General features: G+C 43.4%; 1 protein-coding gene across 8 annotated transcripts in view; it reads right to left on the bottom strand.

The window, feature by feature from the left end:
* Positions 1-52: 52 nt before the first annotated feature.
* ATG4A (autophagy related 4A cysteine peptidase) overlaps positions 53-19,840 on the bottom strand; it is a 56,324-nt gene continuing 36,536 nt past the window's right edge. For 6 of the 8 annotated variants that reach the window (XM_078363005.1, XM_035289320.3, XM_035289328.3 and 3 more), the window contains 10 exons: positions 19,199-19,297; positions 16,424-16,525; positions 16,172-16,244; positions 13,171-13,250; positions 12,339-12,526; positions 12,141-12,219; positions 4,928-5,073; positions 3,378-3,434; positions 1,644-1,752; positions 53-1,089 (listed from right to left, as the gene is read on the bottom strand). In XM_078363005.1, the coding sequence (XP_078219131.1) occupies positions 1,019-1,089; positions 1,644-1,752; positions 3,378-3,434; positions 4,928-5,073; positions 12,141-12,219; positions 12,339-12,526; positions 13,171-13,250; positions 16,172-16,244; positions 16,424-16,525; positions 19,199-19,259 (966 nt within the window). In that variant the 5' untranslated portion in view covers positions 19,260-19,297 and the 3' untranslated portion in view covers positions 53-1,018. The remainder of the gene's footprint in view (positions 1,090-1,643; positions 1,753-3,377; positions 3,435-4,927; positions 5,074-12,140; positions 12,220-12,338; positions 12,527-13,170; positions 13,251-16,171; positions 16,245-16,423; positions 16,526-19,198; positions 19,298-19,840) is intronic. The other 2 variants (XM_078363006.1, XM_035289321.3) reach the window with 1 other exon arrangement.

The following is a 19,840-nucleotide window of genomic DNA, read 5'->3' as shown; positions in this document are numbered from 1 at the left end:
TGTGTAATTCACCATACGAATAGTTGTAAATATGGCTGTCAACCAACCAGAGTATAATTCAAATACAATTTATTTTTAATTTCTCAAACAAAAATCAACAATTTAAGTCACTGGCAAGCTACAGCCTGTAGCCCAAACCCAGCCCTCCACCTGTTTTTGTAAATAAAGTTTTCTTGGATTACAGCCACATTAATTTGCTTGCATATTGTCTATGGCTGCTTTTGCACGTCAACAGCAGAGTTGAGTAGATGTGACAGAGGCCACATAGCCTGCAAAGCCCAAAAAATATTTACTGTCTGGCCCTTTATAGCAAAAGTTTGCTGACTCCTGATTTAAGTGATCATGATTTGATTTAAGGACAGGGTGACATCTGACAAAATTATCAGTAAGAATGGGGGCAGTGACCCATCAAATAGTAAGATTCCCACAAATAGGAAGGAGATCAAGAAGTGTATATTTGACATCATTTCTTTGACAAACATTTTGATATACATTATAATTTCTCAAACTACACAATCAAATAATATAACAAGAACCTTTTCCTCCCTGATTCAGTCACTTTATTATTTGAGCAAGAGAATAGATTGCTTCTTAGTATTTAGTCCTAAAGAGGTCACACCTGAAAGGGTGAAGAAGCACAGCTTAACCGTCTCTTATCTGCTGGTGCTTGAAGCAAGCTGAGAGTTGCTGTCTGTCTTCCAGATATCCATCTCCTCATTGCAGCAGCTGAAGACTTACTGTAGCCATGTAAGACAAGCTGAGAAGCAATGAACTTCTCCTTATCCCTCTGCTCCTAGGTCCATGATTGTTCTCTTTCTTTCTGGGAAAGGGTTACTGTCATTTTGTTTTGTTTTGTTTTGTTTTCTGAGAAACAGTGATTGGCTCAGTCATGAAAGCTATCGAGTTTGTATGCTATTGGCATATCAGGCACTTGCTGACTATTAAAGTTTTATGTAATAAGTTCATGTTTTTATGGTGCCAGATGGAAGACAGACCTCCAAGTTGAGTTCCCAGGATTCTACACACTCAGAATTTCAAAATCTTCCTCCAGATCCAACTCTTCCAGTTGTTCATTAGAGTCAATGAATTCTATCAGAATACAGAAATGAGAAAGAAGAAAAGCTTGACACTTGGGTTGAAGTGGTCAATGAATATATTACTCAGTAGTTAAGACTATGCATTTTTAATTGTTTTACTAAAGAAAGACTTGTGTGGAGAAGACTTACAATTAGAACTACTGCCAAGTATTAGAAATTGTCTATAAAGATTCAAAATAGCCAGACTTGTTACATAAACCTAATGGCAGTGATGTGGCCAAGGCTCTGCAGGCCCTTCAAGGGACACTGAATTATCAATGGCCTCACTGATACTCCGAACCGGGCCATAAAAAAGCAATCCTAGCCATCTTGATTTTGCATAGAACTTTTGCAGTGAGCTCATTTTCTTCTTTTATCATTCTTTGAAATTGGTAAATATCAGCTTATCAGAAGATTAAAATAACTAGAAGCACCTTTTCTTTTTTATTACTCCAGCTGAATAGAAATTTTACTGTCCACAGAAAGCATGAGCCACAATTCCTTCTTTCTCATAAAACAATTGCTACACATGGGTCTGCTAGCTGAGATTCCTGGACAATAGCTTACCTGCCCCAGTGGTTGTCACTTCTGGCTTGGCTGGAGGTATAAAGGGAGGCCAGTGTGATGGATGTTTCTGAACCAATTCAAACATCCTTAAATTCTCCTTTAGAATTTCCTGGGGAGATACCAAAACAGTTGTAAACACTGAAGACTCACAACATTTCTGGTTAGTAATCTTGGACCCAAACCCTGAGACAGTGGTCTGGTGGTTGCCACGTGAAAACAGAGGCCTAGCAAATACACTCATCCTCTACTTGAACCATCTGAAGACCCAGCCATCTTCAATTCTAGATACTGTTTGGCCAGGAAGGAAGGACATTGTGGGGAGTATCTGATGAAGGCCAGCAGTCACTACCTGTTCTCCATCATGAGGCACAGTCCTTGTGTCAGATGCATGGGTCCTGCTCACTTTAGGGGTGAGATGTTCTTGAAGCATTGGCTCCAGAGAAATATCAGTTAGTCAAATTAAATCTGCCCTAAAAGACTATTGCTACATATTGGCATGGTTTCAGTGGCAGTCCAAAATGTATGGTATATATCCTAATTTAAATGGCATAGTCTTGGCCAGACATGGTGGCTCGCACCTGTAATCCCAGCACTTTGGGAGGTCAAGGGGCAGATAACCTGGGATCAGGAGTATGAGACAAGCTTAGCCAATGTAGTGAAACCCCATCTCTACTAAAAACACACAAATTACGGTGGATGCCTGTAATCATAGCTACTCGGGAGACTGAGGGAGGAGAATCGCTTAAACCTGGGAGACAGAGTTTGCAGTGAGCCCAGATCTCACCATTTCACTCCAGCCTGGGCAACAGAATAAGACTTTGTCTTAAAAATAATAATAAAATGAAATAAAAGGCATGGTCTTATCAATTCTCATTCCACCTTTAAGTGTGGTATAAATACAGTTTTGCTACATTTTAAAATATAAGTATTAGCTTTAGAAAATAATTCTCTATTAATGAGATAAAATATTAGGTTTCATCACTAAAAATATAACTCCCTTGACATACTAAGCATATTTCAAAGCAAAGTTTTTGTTCAGTTTCCCCAAAGTTATACATAATTTCCCAAATGAGACGTTGATCACTATCTGCAGGGGTATGTCCTGTAGACCATGACTCAGTGAGGAATGAATACACTTAAACACAGAGAGTACAGTAAACAAGTGGGCTGGAGGTATCCATGGCCTCTCCCCTGGAAGGGTTAATGCCGGCAGCCTTTACTCTAGGCCTTTCTTCAGTACACATCAAATGACAAAGCTTTGAAGCAACATCACTTAGATCAAAGGCTAGGCTCCTATGCTCAGCGTAAACACCATTAAGGTGTCAATCTCCCCCCACCCCGCCTCGACCCAGAGGGCCATCCTGCACCAAGGTTAGTGAGTTATTCAAATAAACTCCTACACATACCTTAACTATTTGCTTTTCTCATTAACTACATGTAAACTCATTAACTACATGACTGCCTTCAGCCGAAACTTCTACTGAAACTATTGCAAACCCCTCAGTCTTCCAAGGAGGGTTGTTACTATAACTTATAACTATCTCTTAATATTCTTGCCACCATCCTGAGTGAATTCCTACACCCACACCTGATAGTTTCTTTGTTGCCTTAGTTTCTTTCTCTTGTAGTAAAGTCATATCAGAGTAGGATTATTTTTACTATGAAACACAATCTTGAAAAGGAATCAAATTGAGTAACTTCATTTTTCAGACTAAGAAAAACATATAGCTTTACCTTCTGAACAAGGCTACACCAGTTATCAAAGTCTTTTTCTTCTTTGCAGAAAAATCCCTTGGGGGAAAGCAAAAGAAAACAACTTAGAATTACCCTTGGTATTGCACAATGGAGCTGTCGCCCAGAATTAGTATGTGGGCTAGTCTCTGTGGATGTGACTTTCCAGCAATAAAGGAGGAAGACTATCTGGGCTTCTCTCTTTCCTAACTCATTGCCTTAGTCAGACATACACATCTCTCTGTCTCACCCTCATTCTCACCCTTGCTCTATGTCCCTTTCCCTCTCTACTCATGCTGCAAGATATTTTAACTTGAAGATATCTTCAAAGTGTGGGGTTAATTCCACTACATTTGGTGTACAAATATACACATCTCCAAAGAACATTCAGTTAAGCCAACAAACAAAAACCAAATAGTACTTTTAGCTGGAGGCAATACTTAAGAAGATGGCATTGACCTTCAGGAAATCATCTATCAGAATAGAGAGAACCATCAGTCTGCTTCCCCAATCTCAAAGCCATCCCAGAGTAGTGAAAGAATGGTCCACAAGAGGACTCACAGCTCTTGGTCACTGGTATATTGACAATTGGATTAAGTTGGAGGAGAGGACAGACAGGCCTCAGAACCATTGGCTACTTCATAGGCAGATGCCCCTTCAGTGTGTGTACAGACCAAACATATTTCTAGGGGAAAACCCTGCAGCTTCCTCGATTGTATGCACCCAGGGCTTTTTGCTCCCTTATCTCTCCCTAGTGATATCCCACCTTCCTCCCTGTCCCTTGGTAGCAATAATTTGAGGACAAGAAGGAAATGGGAGAAAGATGATAATAACTAAAATTTATAGAATACTTACAACATGCCAGGCCCCGTGCTAAGTGCCTTATATCCATTATACCTCATACAACCCCATAAGGAAGGAACTATTTTTTTTCCTCATTTCAGAGATGAGAAGACCGAGGCTCAGAAAGGTTAAGTGACTCCTCCTAGATGCATAGTTAGTGATATGGTTTGGCTGTGTCCCCACACAAATCTCACCTTGAATTATAATAATCTCCACGTGTCAAGGGTGGGACCAGGTAGAGATAACTGAATCATGGGGGTGGTTTCCCCCATACCATCCTCGTGGTAGTAAGTCTCATGAGATCTGATGGTTTTATAAATGGGAGTTCTCCTGCATAAGCTCTCTTGCCTGTCACCATGTAAGACATGCCCTTGCTTTTCCTTCATTTTGTGCCACGATTAGGAGGCCTCCCCAGCCATGTGGAACTGTGAGTCAACTAAACATCCTTCCTTTATAAATTACCCAGCCTCGGGTATGTCTTTATTAGCAGTGGGAGAACAGACTAATACAGTTAGTAAGTGGCAGAGCCAAGATTCCGACTGGAGCAGTTTGGTTCGTGGGTCTGTTCCCTCCCCACTACATTCTACTGCCTCTAATGGGGAAAGTGAGCTAACACACTCTTGCTTCCCTATCTAGCAATCTGGATAACTCCCAGGGAACCAATCTGTACACATCATATCTCCTGGCCCACCCAACCTTCAGATACCTACCAATGCAACTGAAGGATCCAGGTTCAGAATGTTCATTCGCTGTGGGGACTGCAGGCAATGAAAAGTCTGGTCATTAACCGTTCCATTCTCTTCAGCGTCGACAAAGGTCTGGGTTGTGTGAGGGTCCAAGAAGATGAGCTCGTCACCTGTTTTGAAGGAGACATACTTAACTCTCAAAGGACTACTGGTCCTGGCCCCACTGCTGTCCTTGGGAGGAGGCGTTCTGGTTGCCTTAACCCCTCCCTTGGTGACAATGAGAATGGAATGACAGAAAGCCTGAAGCCAGGGTGAGCATGCTTAAAGGAAGTCACTTGCGCCCAAATCATATCATTCAATGAGAAGATATGCCCTAGCATTTACATCTCCTCGAAGTCCAAGTCCAAAAATGGAAAGTGACAGGTTTAAGAAAATATGGGAATGAGTGACCACAAATGGCATGGCAGGCTCTGTGAGCAGCAGTAGCAAAGAGGTGGTAGGTGCAGTCACCAGGTTTGGGGCCCAGGTGCCATTAGGGACCTTTCTGCCTCTTGACATTGAAAAGCATCTCAGGCTAGACCGCTGGCTATCAGCCCCACTCTCAGAAAGCACCGCTGATAAGGGAGAAGGTCCTGACCTTCGAAAGAAATGCTGACTTTTTATGGAATGGGAATGCTGACTCTTTATGGATGAGAAACCAGTGAGCTGACTTCTGGTCCTGAGTAGCTAACAAGTTAGTATTTATTAGCAAGTTAGTAAGTTCCTGTCAGGAAGCACTGCCTTTGTCATATTACCATCAGTGAAGATACAGCTCACTTGGAAAATTCACTTTGAGATGACTGACCTTGACACAAGAGATATAAGCTATGCTTTGGCAAATAGAAAAAGTCTAAGTTCAAAATGACATGGGAGGAGGTTAGGATAAAATTTCTGCTTTGACCTGATATTCAAAGGGCTAAAAGTCCCTCTAATGTTCACCAGCCACAGGCTAAGGAGGCAAAAGTGTCTAAGACGTACCCCAGCCTTACCGTCTAGGCCTGAGGGCCATCTGGGACTCTGTGTACTCGACTACATCAGGCAAGTAAGGAGACATCTACCTGCTTGCAAAGACTAGGGTAGGGAAAGACACCCCGAAGACTCTCTCTGGAATAGTATCCAGGATTGTGTGGGCACATCTACACGTTTCTGTTGGCAAAGAATATGTTTGTCTCTGAAGTCTCATGAAAAGTCTAACATTTTTCTATCACAAGCCAAGGACAAACCACATAATTCACTCTCTGCCTTAATTTTGTTATTTTTAAAATGGGGTCATTGGTCCTGTTCTAGTTGACTCATGGTATATTACAAGGACCAGAAGACTTCACCTTTGTGAAATGCTTAAAACACAATACAGGACCAGACGCAGTGGCTCATGCTTGTAATCCCAGCACTTTGGGAGGCCGAGGTGGGTGGATCACAAGTTCGGGAGTTTGAGACCAGCCTGGCCAACATGGTAAAACCCCATCTCTACTTAAAAAAATATATCAAAATTAGCCAGGCACGGTGGCATGCGCCTGTAATCCCAACTACTCGGGAGGCTGAGGCGGAAGAATTGCTTGAACCCAGAAGGCGGAGGGTGTAGCGAGCCGAGATCATGCCACTGCACTCTAGCCTGGGCGACAGGGCAAGACTCCATCTCAAAACAAACAAACAAATACAAATAGAAGGTGGCTAGAGAATTATCTTACTGCAAATCAACAGTATTTCCCTACAAATGTATTTTTAAGAGTATATAGAAATCAATGCCCCCATATGACTTGCTTTATGAAAGTCAAGGTAGCTATTTTTACCCCGGACCACAGGTGGGCAAGATCACTGATAGCAAAAAAGCCTCAGACTACTCTAAAAAGCAACCAAGATGGTTAGAAGGAAGTCTACCTAGAACCATAGAAAGGTCCAAGGGAAAGAAAGCTATAGGCAAGAAAACAGAAAGCGAAAACAGGGTTAGAACTGAGCCATCTATTGGGATATCTGGAGTTAAGGTGTTAGGAATAATATCTTCTCTGACTCTGACCAGGACCTTTTCCCATGGGTGAGGTGTGTGTGTGTGTGTGTGTGTGTGTGCATGGAGTGGAGCTTAACGAGCTGCATCATTTATTTATTTATTTATTTGAGGCAGGCTCTCCTGTGTGATGGTTAATACTGAGTGTCAACTTCACTGGATTGAAAGATACAAAGTATTGATCCTGGGTGTGTCTGTGAGGGTGCTGCCAAAGGAGATTAACATTTGAGTCAGTGGGCTGGGAAAGGCAGACCCACCCTTAATCTGGGTGGACACAATCTAATCAGCTGCCAGTGCAGCACGCAGAAAAATGTGAAAAACAGAGACTGGCCTAGGCTCCCAGCCTGCATCTTTCTCCCGTGCTGGATGCTTCCTGCCCTTGAACATCAGACTCCAAGTTCTTCAGTTTTAGAATTCAGTCTGACTCTCTTTGTTCCTCAGCCTGCAGGACTTTGCTACATTACTGACAATTTATACAGTTAATCTTTCTCCCATCCTTCCCCGGGGAGACCTCTGGCCTTTTACCAGGGTAGCTGTGCATTGGGAAAAGGGAAATGATCAGATGTTTCGGAGCCTACTGGACACTGGCTCTGAGCTGATGTTGATTCCAGGGAACTCAAAACGTCAATGTGGTCCTCCAGTTAAAGTAGGGGCTTATAGAGGTCAGGTAATTAATTTAAGTTTTAGCCCAACTTACAATGGGCCTAGTGGGTGCCCAGACTCATCCTGTGGTCATTTCCCCAGTGCCAGAATGCATAATGGGCATAGACACACTTAGCAGCTGGCAAAACCCCTACATTGGCTCCCTGGCGAGTAGGGTAAGGGCTACTATAGTGGGAGAGGCCAAATGGAAGGCATTAACAGCTTCCTCTACCTAGAAAAGATAGTAAGTCACAAACAATATTGCATCCCTGGAGGGACTGCAGAGGTTGGTGCCACCATCAAGGACCTGAAACACCCAGAGGTGGTGATTCTCACCACATCCCCGCTCAACTCTCCCATTTAGCCTGTGCAGAAGATACTTGTATCTTAGAGAGTGACAGTGGATTATCATTAGCTTATCCAAGTGGTGACTCCAATTGCATCTGCTGTACCAAATGTGGTTTCATTGCTTGAGCAACTTAACGCATCTCCTGGTACCTGTTATGGAGCCATTGACTTGGCAAATGCCTTTTTCTCCATTCCTGTCCATAAGGTCCACCAGAAGCAATCTGCCTTCAGCTGGCAAGGCCAGCAATATACCTTGACTGTCCTACTTCAGGGGTATATGAACTCTCCGGCTTTGTGTCATAGTCTTATTTGGAGAGACCTTGATTGATTTTTGCTTCCATAAGGTATCACACTGGTCCATTACATTGATGACACTATGCTGATTGGATCCAGTGAGCAAGAAGTAGCAAACACACTGGACTTATGGGTAAGACATTTGCATGCCAAAGGATGGGAAATAAACCCAACTAAAATTCAGGGTCCCTCTAACTCAGTAAAATTTATAGGGGTCCAGTGGTGTGGGGCCTGTCGAGATATTCCATCTAAGATGAAGGATAAGTTGCTGCATTTGCCCCCTCCTACAACCAAGAAAGAGGCACGATGCCTAGCGGGCCTATTTGGATTTTGAAGGCAACACATTCCTCACTTGGGTGTGTCACTCTAGCCCATTGAAGGGAAATCTTCCCAGTGGTCACAACTTCAAGCAGTGCAGCTGGTTGTGCACTTTGCATGGAAGGAGAAATGGCCAGATGTATAATTATATACATTCTATTAGTTCTGGCCCTCTAGAGAACCCTAATACAATCTGTCGCCCCAGGCTGGAGTGCAGTGGCACAATATCGGCTCACTGCAGCCTTGACTTCCCAGGCTCAAACAATCCTCCCACCTCAGCCTTCCAAGTAGCTGGGTCTATAGGCAATGCGCCACCACATCCAGCTAATTTTTTGTATTTTGGGTAGAGACATGGTTTCACCATGTTGCCCTGGCTAGTCTCAAACTCCTGAGCTCAGGTGATCCACCTGCCTTGGCCTCACAAAATGCTGGGATTACCAGTATGAACCACCACACCCAGCCACAAGCTGAGAGTGCTTATAAGAGATACAGTACACTTAGGATAATGGCCTCCAGCTCCATCCATGTTGCTGCAGAGGACAGGATTTCATTACTTTTTATGGCTACATAGTATTCCACAGTGTATATATTACATTTTTTTATCTAAGTATCATCTATTTGGGTTAATGCTCAATATTTTGGTGATAGGTATACTAGAAGCCCAATCCCCACCATTGCACATGTAATACCCATGTAACAAACAAGCACATGTACCTCCTGAATCTGAAATAAAATTTTTTTAAAAAGATACATGATAGATATAAAAAGCTCTAGAAATGATCTGGGAACTAAACAAAGGTCTCTAATGAGGCCTGGAGAAAAGAGGCAGGCTGGCCAGCCACCTGCAGAAACAGGGCTAATGCTACGGGTCTCCAGGTGGCAACCTATATCCAAGGGCAGGGAACCAACATCTCCTTCTCTCTAAGCAGGCAAAATCTGAAGGCCAGAGTCTCATCCTGGCCATATCCTCCCATACCTAGAGCTCTCTCTGCTTCCTGCTGGGCAGGAGGGCCCCAGAGGAGCAACAGAAGGTGGCAGGTAGAGATGACCAAATTGGGATCGAATCTGGGCTTCACTACTTTCTAGCTGAGTCACCTTGAAGAAATAACCTTTTTAAATCTCTCTTAATCTTAGCTCTTTGTTTCACAAGTAAAAGAGAAATAACAATCTCTACCTCACAGGAATATTGTATATATGTATATCTGTCATGTATATGTACATAGGTATGTGTATATATATGTATGTGTGTGTGTATATATACATGTAGAAAGAGAGATAATATACTTTGCAGAGTGTCTGGCACAGGACAACTATTTAGAAAATGCCAATTTGCATCTCTTTCCTCCCTTCAGACATTCGGCCAATCTGGACCACTGAACCTCAGATAGTAAGGGTGTGAGTCAGAAAAGGGGAGTTGGAGGGACTTGAAGCTCTCAAGTTTGCACAAAAGACTTATAAAAGTTAACAAGCAAATGGAGACTGTATGAAGCTCTGTCTTGGGCTACTAAAGAACTGAGGATTGCTCACATCTTTTTAATGAGTAGTCAAACTTCACAAGAGCTACCCTGACCCAGTGGCCCCAAGAAACAGGAGGGCTACACCTGCTTGGAAAATTCTCTGTAGGTAACTTGGGATAGGGAGGTCAGGGCACCCAGGAATCACATACCTTATTCACTGAGATTCCTCCAAAGTTATTTTCCAATATGTTTCAAACTTGTCCTCAAATACTGTTGCGGACTGAATGTTTATGTCTCCCTAAAATTCATGTTGAAATCCTAACCTCCAATATGATGGTATTAGGAAGTGGGGCCATTGGGAGGTGATTAAGTCATGAGGGTGGAGTCCCTATGAATGGATTAGTGCCTTCATAAAAAAGACTCCAGAAAGCTCCTTTGTCCCTTCTGTCATTTGAGAACACAGCAAGAAACCAGCCATCTATGAACCAGGAAGTGGGCCCTCACTGAATCTGCCAGTGCCTGGATCTTGGACCTCCAGCCTCCAGAACAGTGAGACATAAATTTCTGTTGCTCGTAAAGCCACCTAGTCTATGCTATTCTGTTATAACGGCCTGAACGGACCAAGTCAAGCATGAACAATTGGAAATTTATTTTTTGCAACATTTTCTTTGAACCCAAATGCTTAGGAACAGAGGGCATCTGATTTTGTAGAACTCCTGATACTAGGTTTTGTACAGGCTCCTTTCCATTTAGCTGTAATTCTTAGGCTCAACCAATAGATGGCAGCATTATTGAGAACAGAGGCAGCTGTGCAAATCCCGCCCCCCAACCTCAAGAGAGGAAGAAGGGGGCTGGCAAAGAAAAGAGGTGTTGAGGTAAGCCAAGGTACAGCCACCTTTCAGTGACTGTCCTATATGCCTGGCTCTTTGCTGAACGCTTTATTGTAAGATGACAACAGGGTGAGTCAGGCGTTAGTCCCATTTTACATAAGAGGAATCTGAGATTGAATATTGATCTTTTTCCTGAAGTTACACAGCTCGCAAGTGGGGGATTGGCATGCAAAGCCAGGTATGTGTGTTCCCATCCCACCTCACCTCCCTGAACCTCCAAGAGGACATGGGTTGGGGTGGGTAACTAAGGCCATATCTACCGTGTCCTTTGCATGTGCCCTCATGCCATTTCCTTGTGACTCCTGTAGCTCTCCCCTGCCTGTCAACCAATCCAAGCTCATAACTTTCTTGAGCCGAAGTCTCAGACCACTCCACTCCTGCAAGAGGTGTCCTGTACCAAATTCCCTGGCCACATCACTCTCTAACTCGTGCTCTTCAGCACTAACCAGGTGTCTAGACCCTGGGTATGCAAAGTGTGGTCTGTGGACTAGCAGCATCGGCACCAGCTAGTTAGAAATGCAGAATCTCAGGCCCCGCCCCAGACCTACTGAACCTCCACTCCAAGGTGATTCACGTGCATGCTAAAGTTTCAGAAGCCCTGGGCTAGATTACCTTGTGTGCCAAGGCCTTCAAATGTCTCTGGTCACAGCTAGTGAGTAAAGAAAATGGGTTTCCAGAGGTGACTTCCTATGCAGGGAATGATGGGCTGCTTGCTCGGGTCCCCATTAAGAGGTTAGTGGTTTTAAGGCTTAGACCCCATTCTCAGGAAAGGGATACTTCTGTCTTTGCCCCCTCTAATTCCCTCCCTGTCACAGCTCTGAACAATGAGCCAGCAGGCCCAGCTGTGGGGGCCTGGAAGCTAGAGGACAGCTGCGAGCCTAAGTGCCTGAACCCTAGTAAGAGAGATATTGGCAAAGCCAAGGGATTGAAATTCCACTACCCTGGGCCCCACAGGCAGGAGAGAAACATGCTGGAGCAATGCTGTGACCTTGGGGCTACCCAGTGGGGAAGCAATAGAACCATCTTATCAAGAAGCAAGGAAGTAAAGGCATTGAAACGGGACCGGCTTTCCATCAGGCACACAGAAACATCACTCTCCATCAATCAGGCTGGAGACAGAAGGAGCTGACCAGAGGCCGCGGTATCCCTGGCTAGATGGGAACCCACTAACTGGTCTCCCATGCAAACCTTGTCCCCACGCCCTCCCCTAGCCCAAGATGACTTACTTGTGATTCCTCCTTTCTTACCTAAGAATCCTATGAAATAATACGCGTTATTTGGTTTTCCTCCTAATGCCCCTAAAGACTGTGGCATCTTAAAACACTCCTGGAGAGAAAGAGAATGCAAGATTCTCAACTCACTGTGGACTGCTGCTCACGGATCTCTGTGCTGAGATGGCGGTGTGATGGGCAGGCAACAATGGCTCGGGGAAAGGAGTGACTTACTTTGAACGCATCAACATAGACAGGATTGATTTGGTTTATGCCCAGGCGAAGGGGCACAATGAGCAGCAGGGGTTTCCAGGCTGGGCAGTAGGCAGAGGTGCCCTTACTCTGGTTTGAAGCAGTCAGAGAATCGGGAGGCCTGTCACCAGGTGTGTCAGCACTCAAGGGAAGGACACGGCACATTTTTTCTAGAAATGGAAGAACAGAAAATTGGATAAGGAGTCTTCAGCCCGAGAAGATATTCTAAAATCAAAACTAAGGTTAACCTCACATGCCCCCTCCCCACTCCAACCCTGCATCCCTGCCTAGAAGGCCTTGTCCTCTGCTACCAGGACTCAGCTGACTCCCCTCTCCACAAAGCTCAGTCATTCCTCTAGAGCTCACATTCTTCTTTCTGGCCGCTGAGTACCTGTTCAGCTCCCAGTAGGGATTCTGGGCTCATTGGAAGAATCTCATTTCTCAAATCTGTCAGGGTCTTTGAGACAGGGACTGTATCTCTAGGTTGCTCTACTCCCCAGTGCAGGAAGCACAGGCCTGGACAAGAGTGAGCCTTCACAAAAGATCTGTTGGTGGTTGAATAGATTATTACACACACTTTGTATTTGCTGTAGTGAATGAGTGTGGTACCTCATTGAGGGGCAGCAAAGCGCCTTTAATTGTGTTCTCCCTTTCAGAAAGCTGAAAAGAAAGAGAATCAGAACCCTATGCTCCCCTAAGCTCCCCTGTCCTGGTGGGGAAGACCAGGGAGACTCTCTTGAGCCCCAGAATTCTGAATGGTGAGGAAGGAACTCATCACCCATCAGCTGGGAAGTTAAACAGGCTGGTAACTCACTGATATCTTCAATGACCACTGTGTTATCCATTGAAACATAAACAGCCAAGGAATTCCATTCATCAAATAAAGCAAGTTTTCTGCAAAGCAATGTATAATGAAGTCACAATTTGGGAAGATGGAAATATCAGCAGAAAACAGTACAATTTATGCCCAGTGTTCCTAAAGTCACCAAATGCTGAGCCACAAAGCTGGTATTCAGGTTGGCTCTGGCTTCTTTGCCAGAGGTCTGGGATGCTCCATGTCTAGAGACCTTGAGAATGCCACAAAGTCACTGTATCTGAACCTTAAAAAGAAGTTTCTGCTTTACAACCTGGAGAAGTCTACTTCACAAAATAATGGGACTCCTACAGGGGAAAAAAGAAAAGTTACCCAAGCATCTGTTCTCAAAGTCCCAAGAGACCGTTTTCTTAAACAAAGGAAATTCTGAGTTACTGAAATTTTATTTTAAAAAAGGGAAACTGTAAAAACAATTTTGTTTGAAAAGAAAGGTGTTCTTAAAAAATAGATATTTGTAGGCCGAGCGCGGTGGCTCAAGCCTGTAATCCCAGCACTTTGTGAGGCCGAGGCGGGTGGATCACGAGGTCAAGAGATCAAGACCATCCTGGTCAACATGGTGAAACCCCATCTCTACTAAAAATACAAAAATTAGCTGGGCGTGGTGGTGTACGCCTGTAGTCCCAGCTACTCGGGAGGCTGAGGCAAGAGAATTGCTTGAACCCAGAAGGCGGAGGTTGCGGTGAGCCGAGATCGTGCCATTGCACTCCAGTCTGGGTAAAAACAGCGAAACTCCATCTCAAAAAAAAAAAAAAAGGTATTTGTTTTAGATGATAGATAATATGGAGAATATGTTCCAGGTAAACCCAGAGAGAGAGAGAGAGAGAGAGAGAGATCACTTCTCCTCCCCAGCTGCACTGAGAATGCCTCTCAAGTGACGTAGGCCCCAGATTGACTTGGGTACCGAGCTTTACTGGTCAGCAGCTGAAGAGAGCCAGCATGCTGAACTGCAGGACTTTATGGGAGATTAGATAGAAAACCCCTTTAAAACAGAGATGATCTGAGATCTATGTAAAGTACCCCACCTATTTCTCCCCTTCCTTCTTCCCTTGCCAGTTTCAAAGAAACCATGTTTAACCTGGTTACTTCTGGGATGTGTGGGTAAAGCGCAGTCTCGTTGGACCAAAGAAAACACATTCTCTCTACCAGGTAGCTCCCAGGAAGACATTAACTACCATCATCACACTTGTATTTCATTCATTTTAAAGAATTATTTTTCCCCACAATAATAACAATAACATAATAATAATAATATGCTGTTGTTAATGCTAATGATCATGATGAATTGGAACCTATTTACATTCTTTTAAAAAAATGTATGCTGCCGTGGTGGCTCACGCCTGTAATCCCAGCATTTTGGGAGGCCAAGGCGGGCGGATCACCTGAGGTCAGGAGTTCGAGACCAGCCTGACCAACATGGTGAAACCCTGTCTCTACTAAAATTACAAAAATTAGCTGGGTATGGTTGCAGGCACCTGTAATCCCAGCCTGGGTGACAGAGTAAGACTCCATCTCAAAACAAAGAAAAAAAAATCTATGTTTCCACTTTTTTGTTGGTAACTTCAAAATTTAGAAGAAAGAAGCAAATTCCGAGGGATGTTATTTTAACACCAACCATTTCAAGCTGGATTTTTGGGCTCAGCACAGTCAATCTAATCTTACACTTTCCACACTAAGTTCATACAGTGATTCCTGAAATCCTGCCAGATTTTTACTCAGCAGAGTCAGTGATGTCCAAAAGGCACTCTGACTATGGCAAGAAAGCAGCCACAGAGAGGTTACATTGTGAGCAAGGAGTAAAATCAATATAGATTTTCCTTGGGTCCCCAAAAAGTCCAGGCCACCCCCCTCACATAAATATCCCCAAAGCATTCTAGTTCACTGAAGACTGGTTAGTTAATGGAAACAGGGTCCCATCTGTACTTTGGATGGAATAGGTCATCCCATAATGCCCAGGAGCTGAATACACCACAGGCGGCCAGAAGGATTCAATCTTCTGATTCCTAAATCTGGTCCCAGATTCTGGCTGCCATTTTCGTTTATTCATCCAGCACGTATTGAGTACTTATGCATGCCAGGCAGTTCTATGTAAAAGAGTTACAGAGTGAACAAGATAAATACAATCTCTGCCCTCATGGAGTTTCTATCCAGTGATAGGTTGTTAGAGTGAAAACAGTGGTCTGCAGGTGTAAGTATTAACATCACTCACCCCATTTGCTTTCAAAAAGTTGGTTCTGACCTCTCCACCTTGCCTCTTGTGGTGGGAGGTGAATTCTGGAATTTAACAAGACAACTGCAAAAATAACAACCTGGGACACCTTGAGTCTGCTATGAGATGACAAACTGATTCCAAGACTCCCCTGGGGTTTGTCTCCTCCAATAGCAAGGACTGTGTCAAGTTTATTTCTGTACACCCAGAACCTAGCATGGTAAAGGTACACAGAAAATGCTGAATGAACAGGGATTTAAAACATTATGCAGTGCATGTGGGAGCCCTGTGGGGGCCATTTCTTGCTTAGGCTGGCTTAGCTTCTACCACTTAGAATGAAACTTTTGGCTTCAAAGGGATTCTCAGACCAATGGCTCCTAGGCACATGAGCATCAATCTGTAGCATGAGACACTGAATGAGTACTAGGATACAACCACATATACTGCTACCAGCAAATATAACTCTGATATACCAGGACACATATCCACGCTTACACATTTCAAAGAGCCATCTGAGCAAAATGGCACAGATATGTGATGGCTTAGTGGACAGATATCCATGCTTACACATTTCAAAGAGCCATCTGAGCAAAATGGCACAGATATTTGATGGCTTAGTGGGAGGAGTAGCTTTGAGGGATTGCAAGAATACCTAGGTTGATGGGAGGTTTAGCTACTAGGGAGGGAGGCATAGCAGACAGGAGAATAAGGTAAATGCCAGACTCTTTTACTTACTTTAACACCTGTGCAACTGTATTTGGTCCAAACCATTCGCCAATTGATTTCCCTTCTCCTACACCCATTTGTGCTGTTTTTATGTAGAAAAAATTAACATGTTAGCAAAAGATCTTCCAATAAGCCACAAACTCCTAATTTTTTGCATAAATAATTAAGCAGATGGACAACTTAATGGAGCCACATATAAGGCAAGGGAAGAGAAGGAGCAAGAATAGAAACTGCCTTTAAATGATTGATTTATGACCTTACCCATTTGATGGATAGAATAGCAACAATCTTTTCTATCTAAGAAGCACTGTAGGATGCGTTGGTATTCTTTGGGTTGTTCTTTTTGTTTCTCCCAGCTCCAGTCTTTTCAAGAAAAAAAATGGGTTAAAACATTTTTATAACTGTTTATTACCTCTCTGCACTCTTACTGTAACTACAAAATTAGGAGGAAAACAAAGGCACTATATCTAGAAGGCAGGAATGATCAAGTTAGAACATTCCTAAGTATCTTTCATTTTGATGACAAAGACATCTGGAAAGTGATTGCTTTAAAAGACTCAGTGGGTATAAAGTAAAAGCAAAACAAGAAGCTGACCAACGAATTGACTTAACCCAAGGGCTGGAGCTGGATAAATACTACATAAAAACAATGTCACGAAGGCCTTTCTGGCCAGTTTCTCAGTGAACAGGAGTTCAACAGAAAGCCCAGCAGTACATCGGTATATAACCCAGACATCATAGCATCTCATCTCCACATAGACAGCAACGGCTTTTGTTCTTGTATTTTGGCAGCATTGCCAAAAGGGTCTCATGGCAGCGGGGGAGGTGCTATTCTGATATACAACAGTTCACCGGGGAATATACACAATTCATAACTAAGGAAGCTTAAAAAATTGCATACTGTCATTTTTAAACCACCTTTGCAAAAGTCCATGCTGAGCTTTGGGAAAACAAATACCTTTGCTATCAGGTGTTCAAGGTTTCCTTAAGATCAAAGCCAAAATAACTGCATCTGTCGGGATAATATCTATGCCTTCAGCTCAGCCTCCTAAATCATACAGAGGCCATTTATAACTTATTGAGGGCAACTGCAAAAATTCTATGTAATCACAGCAATCCTCTCAGCTCTAGAAACTCTGTCTAATGGGTCAGATTTCTGAGGCCTAGTTTGCTTCCAAGACAAATTTCTCCCCTGAGGTTTTAGAGTTTGAAATAACGCCTGAAGTACACGTGAAGCCAAAGGCCATTATCTCCAGATTCTTCAGCTGTCTTTTGCTTCTAGTGTTTGTAAAACCAAAGTTTTTAACTTTGGATCCAGCACAGCCCTCAGAGGGTGAATCACATTCAACTTCTTTTCATTAGCTACCAAATTATCCAAGTCTGGGGAAATCCTAGTTAGCTGGCTGCTAAACACCACTAAATATTTGCTGATGGCAATGGTAAGTGAACACTCTACCTTAATTTAAAAATAGCTGAATAGGAAGCAATCCAAAAGACATCTTCACAAAATCACTCTTTTAATTCATTTTAGCTACAAGATCTATTTCCTACTTCTTCCTGCTATTTGCTTTTGTGCTGAAACAATTGAGACTGCTGACTGTGGAGGTTTTTTTTTCCAGTTTGCTCCCTCCTTCCAGAACTCACTTCCAAAATAATCATTTTGAAGTGTGTTATATATAAAAAAAGAAATTAAATAGTAAGAACAGATCTATACCAAGAAGCATGTATAAACAAGGGAAATCACTGCACAAGGAGTTAAAAGATCTTTATTTTATTCTCAAATTTTTCATTTCTTGTTGTTTTACCCTGGGCAAATCACATCACTTCCCTGAGCCCGGTTTCCTCATCTGTAAAATAGAAATTATTATACTACCCAGGGGAAGCAGTATATCCCAAACCCTGAAGAGAAGGCAATAAGCCCTGAAACCTCCCTAGGCCCTTCTTCAATCCTCTCTGAAAGCTGCAGAAAAGTCTGTGAGTTTGCACAGTGGAAAAAGGAAAATGATGTTTCCATACCTCTGAATGTCAATTAGCAACAGCCGATGAGTTCAGGAGTCCCATCTCATCCAAAGTGTCCTTTCGCTCTCTCATCCCCAAGTCCAACTGGACTTTAACTCAAGTGCCTGAACTGGCATCCAGCCAAGCCTATCCTTCAGATGCCCATAGGGTAGCATGCACACGTCTTAAGAAAGCAAGACTCAAGAGTTCCAACAACCAGCCCAGCACGGTGGCTCATGCCTGTAATCCCAGCACTTTGGGAGGCCGAGGCAGGTGGATCACCTGAGGTCAGGAGTTTGAGATCAGCCTGGCTAACATGGTGAAACCCCGTCTCTACTAAAAATACAAAAATTAGCCAGGTGTGGCAGTGGGCACCTATAATCCCAGCTACTCGGGAGGCTGAGGCGAAGAATGTTTGAACCCAGGGGGTCAGAGGTTGCAGTGAGCTGAGATGGCACCACTGCACTCCAGCCTGGGAGCCTGAGTGAAACTCGGTCTAAAAAACACAAAAGTTCCAATAACCATTATCAGAAGGCTCTTAATTAATGAAATGTCCTCCAAATGAAGCAAATATAAAGATTTCTTCGTCATCAGCTGAACATTCTTAGTGAACCAAAACCAAAATAGCGCCAGCCCCCTCTATTAGGCACTTCCTTTAGGTCACTTATGTCCTTCCCCAGGCAGATATCTTAAATGAGGTCAAGAAACAGACTTACCACCACACCCTTCTTCCTGCTCCCTTTGTTACTTGAACAATAGCAAAGATGGAAAGGATAAATGACACACCTCTCCCAATGTTCAGTTCTGTCCCAGGAAAATAACTCCCTGGCTTAGTGACTCACAAGGAAACACTAGCTGTTTCCTTCTTATGAGGGGCTTTGATGACTTGTCAGCCCCGCCATGAGCTTGCAGAGAGCATTTTAAGACCTGCAGGTTTGTTACTGAGTGTTCCCAAGGCTCAGCATCAAAGCTAAATCAACAGCAGCAAGTGATACTGCAGAGGTCTCCGAGAAAGTTTATAAAACAAATTTAACTCACCCCTTCCCAAATGTCTACAGATAAGGGCCTGAGCCAGCATCATCTGTCCACAGCGTAGCATACATCCCCAACCAGCATCTGATGAAGGACCTGTTCCCCCTGTTGGCAAAAATGGAAGGGAATGAATTTGAGTTCCTCAAATTTCCCTTCCCTGAAACATCAGCATATTTGGGACTCACACAAGACAGGCCAATACATATACTCTGAAAAGTGAGGTGACTGACATACCCAGAGATCAAACAAGATTTGGGTATATGGTTGGAACTTGCAAACATAGTGCTGCGTTAACCAAAACAAGTTCTACAGCCAAACATAAAACAAGAAAATGAACTAAACATGTCCCTTATGCTTTCTGCTTGGAGACTTCTAGATATACATGCAATTTTGGTAGGTGACTGCCATGTATGAATAACACCCTTAGTTCATTCCATGTCATGATCTGCCAGACCCAAACCTTGCCTTGTATAGCTCCCCTGCATGGCCCTGAAATTCTCTGGGAAGCCAGTTTTACTTAGGTAAAGAATAAATACTACCAAAGGCAATCATCAAAATGGTCAAAGAGATTTGGAAGGCTTGTGATTATTCTGAATATATACTATGAAGATCTAAACAGCAAGAAGGACATTGTAAAATAGAGGAAAG

This window comes from Callithrix jacchus, chromosome X, assembly GCF_049354715.1.
Source record: "Callithrix jacchus isolate 240 chromosome X, calJac240_pri, whole genome shotgun sequence".
In the NCBI taxonomy this organism is placed as follows: domain Eukaryota; kingdom Metazoa; phylum Chordata; class Mammalia; order Primates; family Cebidae; genus Callithrix; species Callithrix jacchus.
The sequence above is the reverse complement of the archived record's forward strand: the minus strand, read 5'-3'. Positions and strand labels throughout refer to the sequence as shown.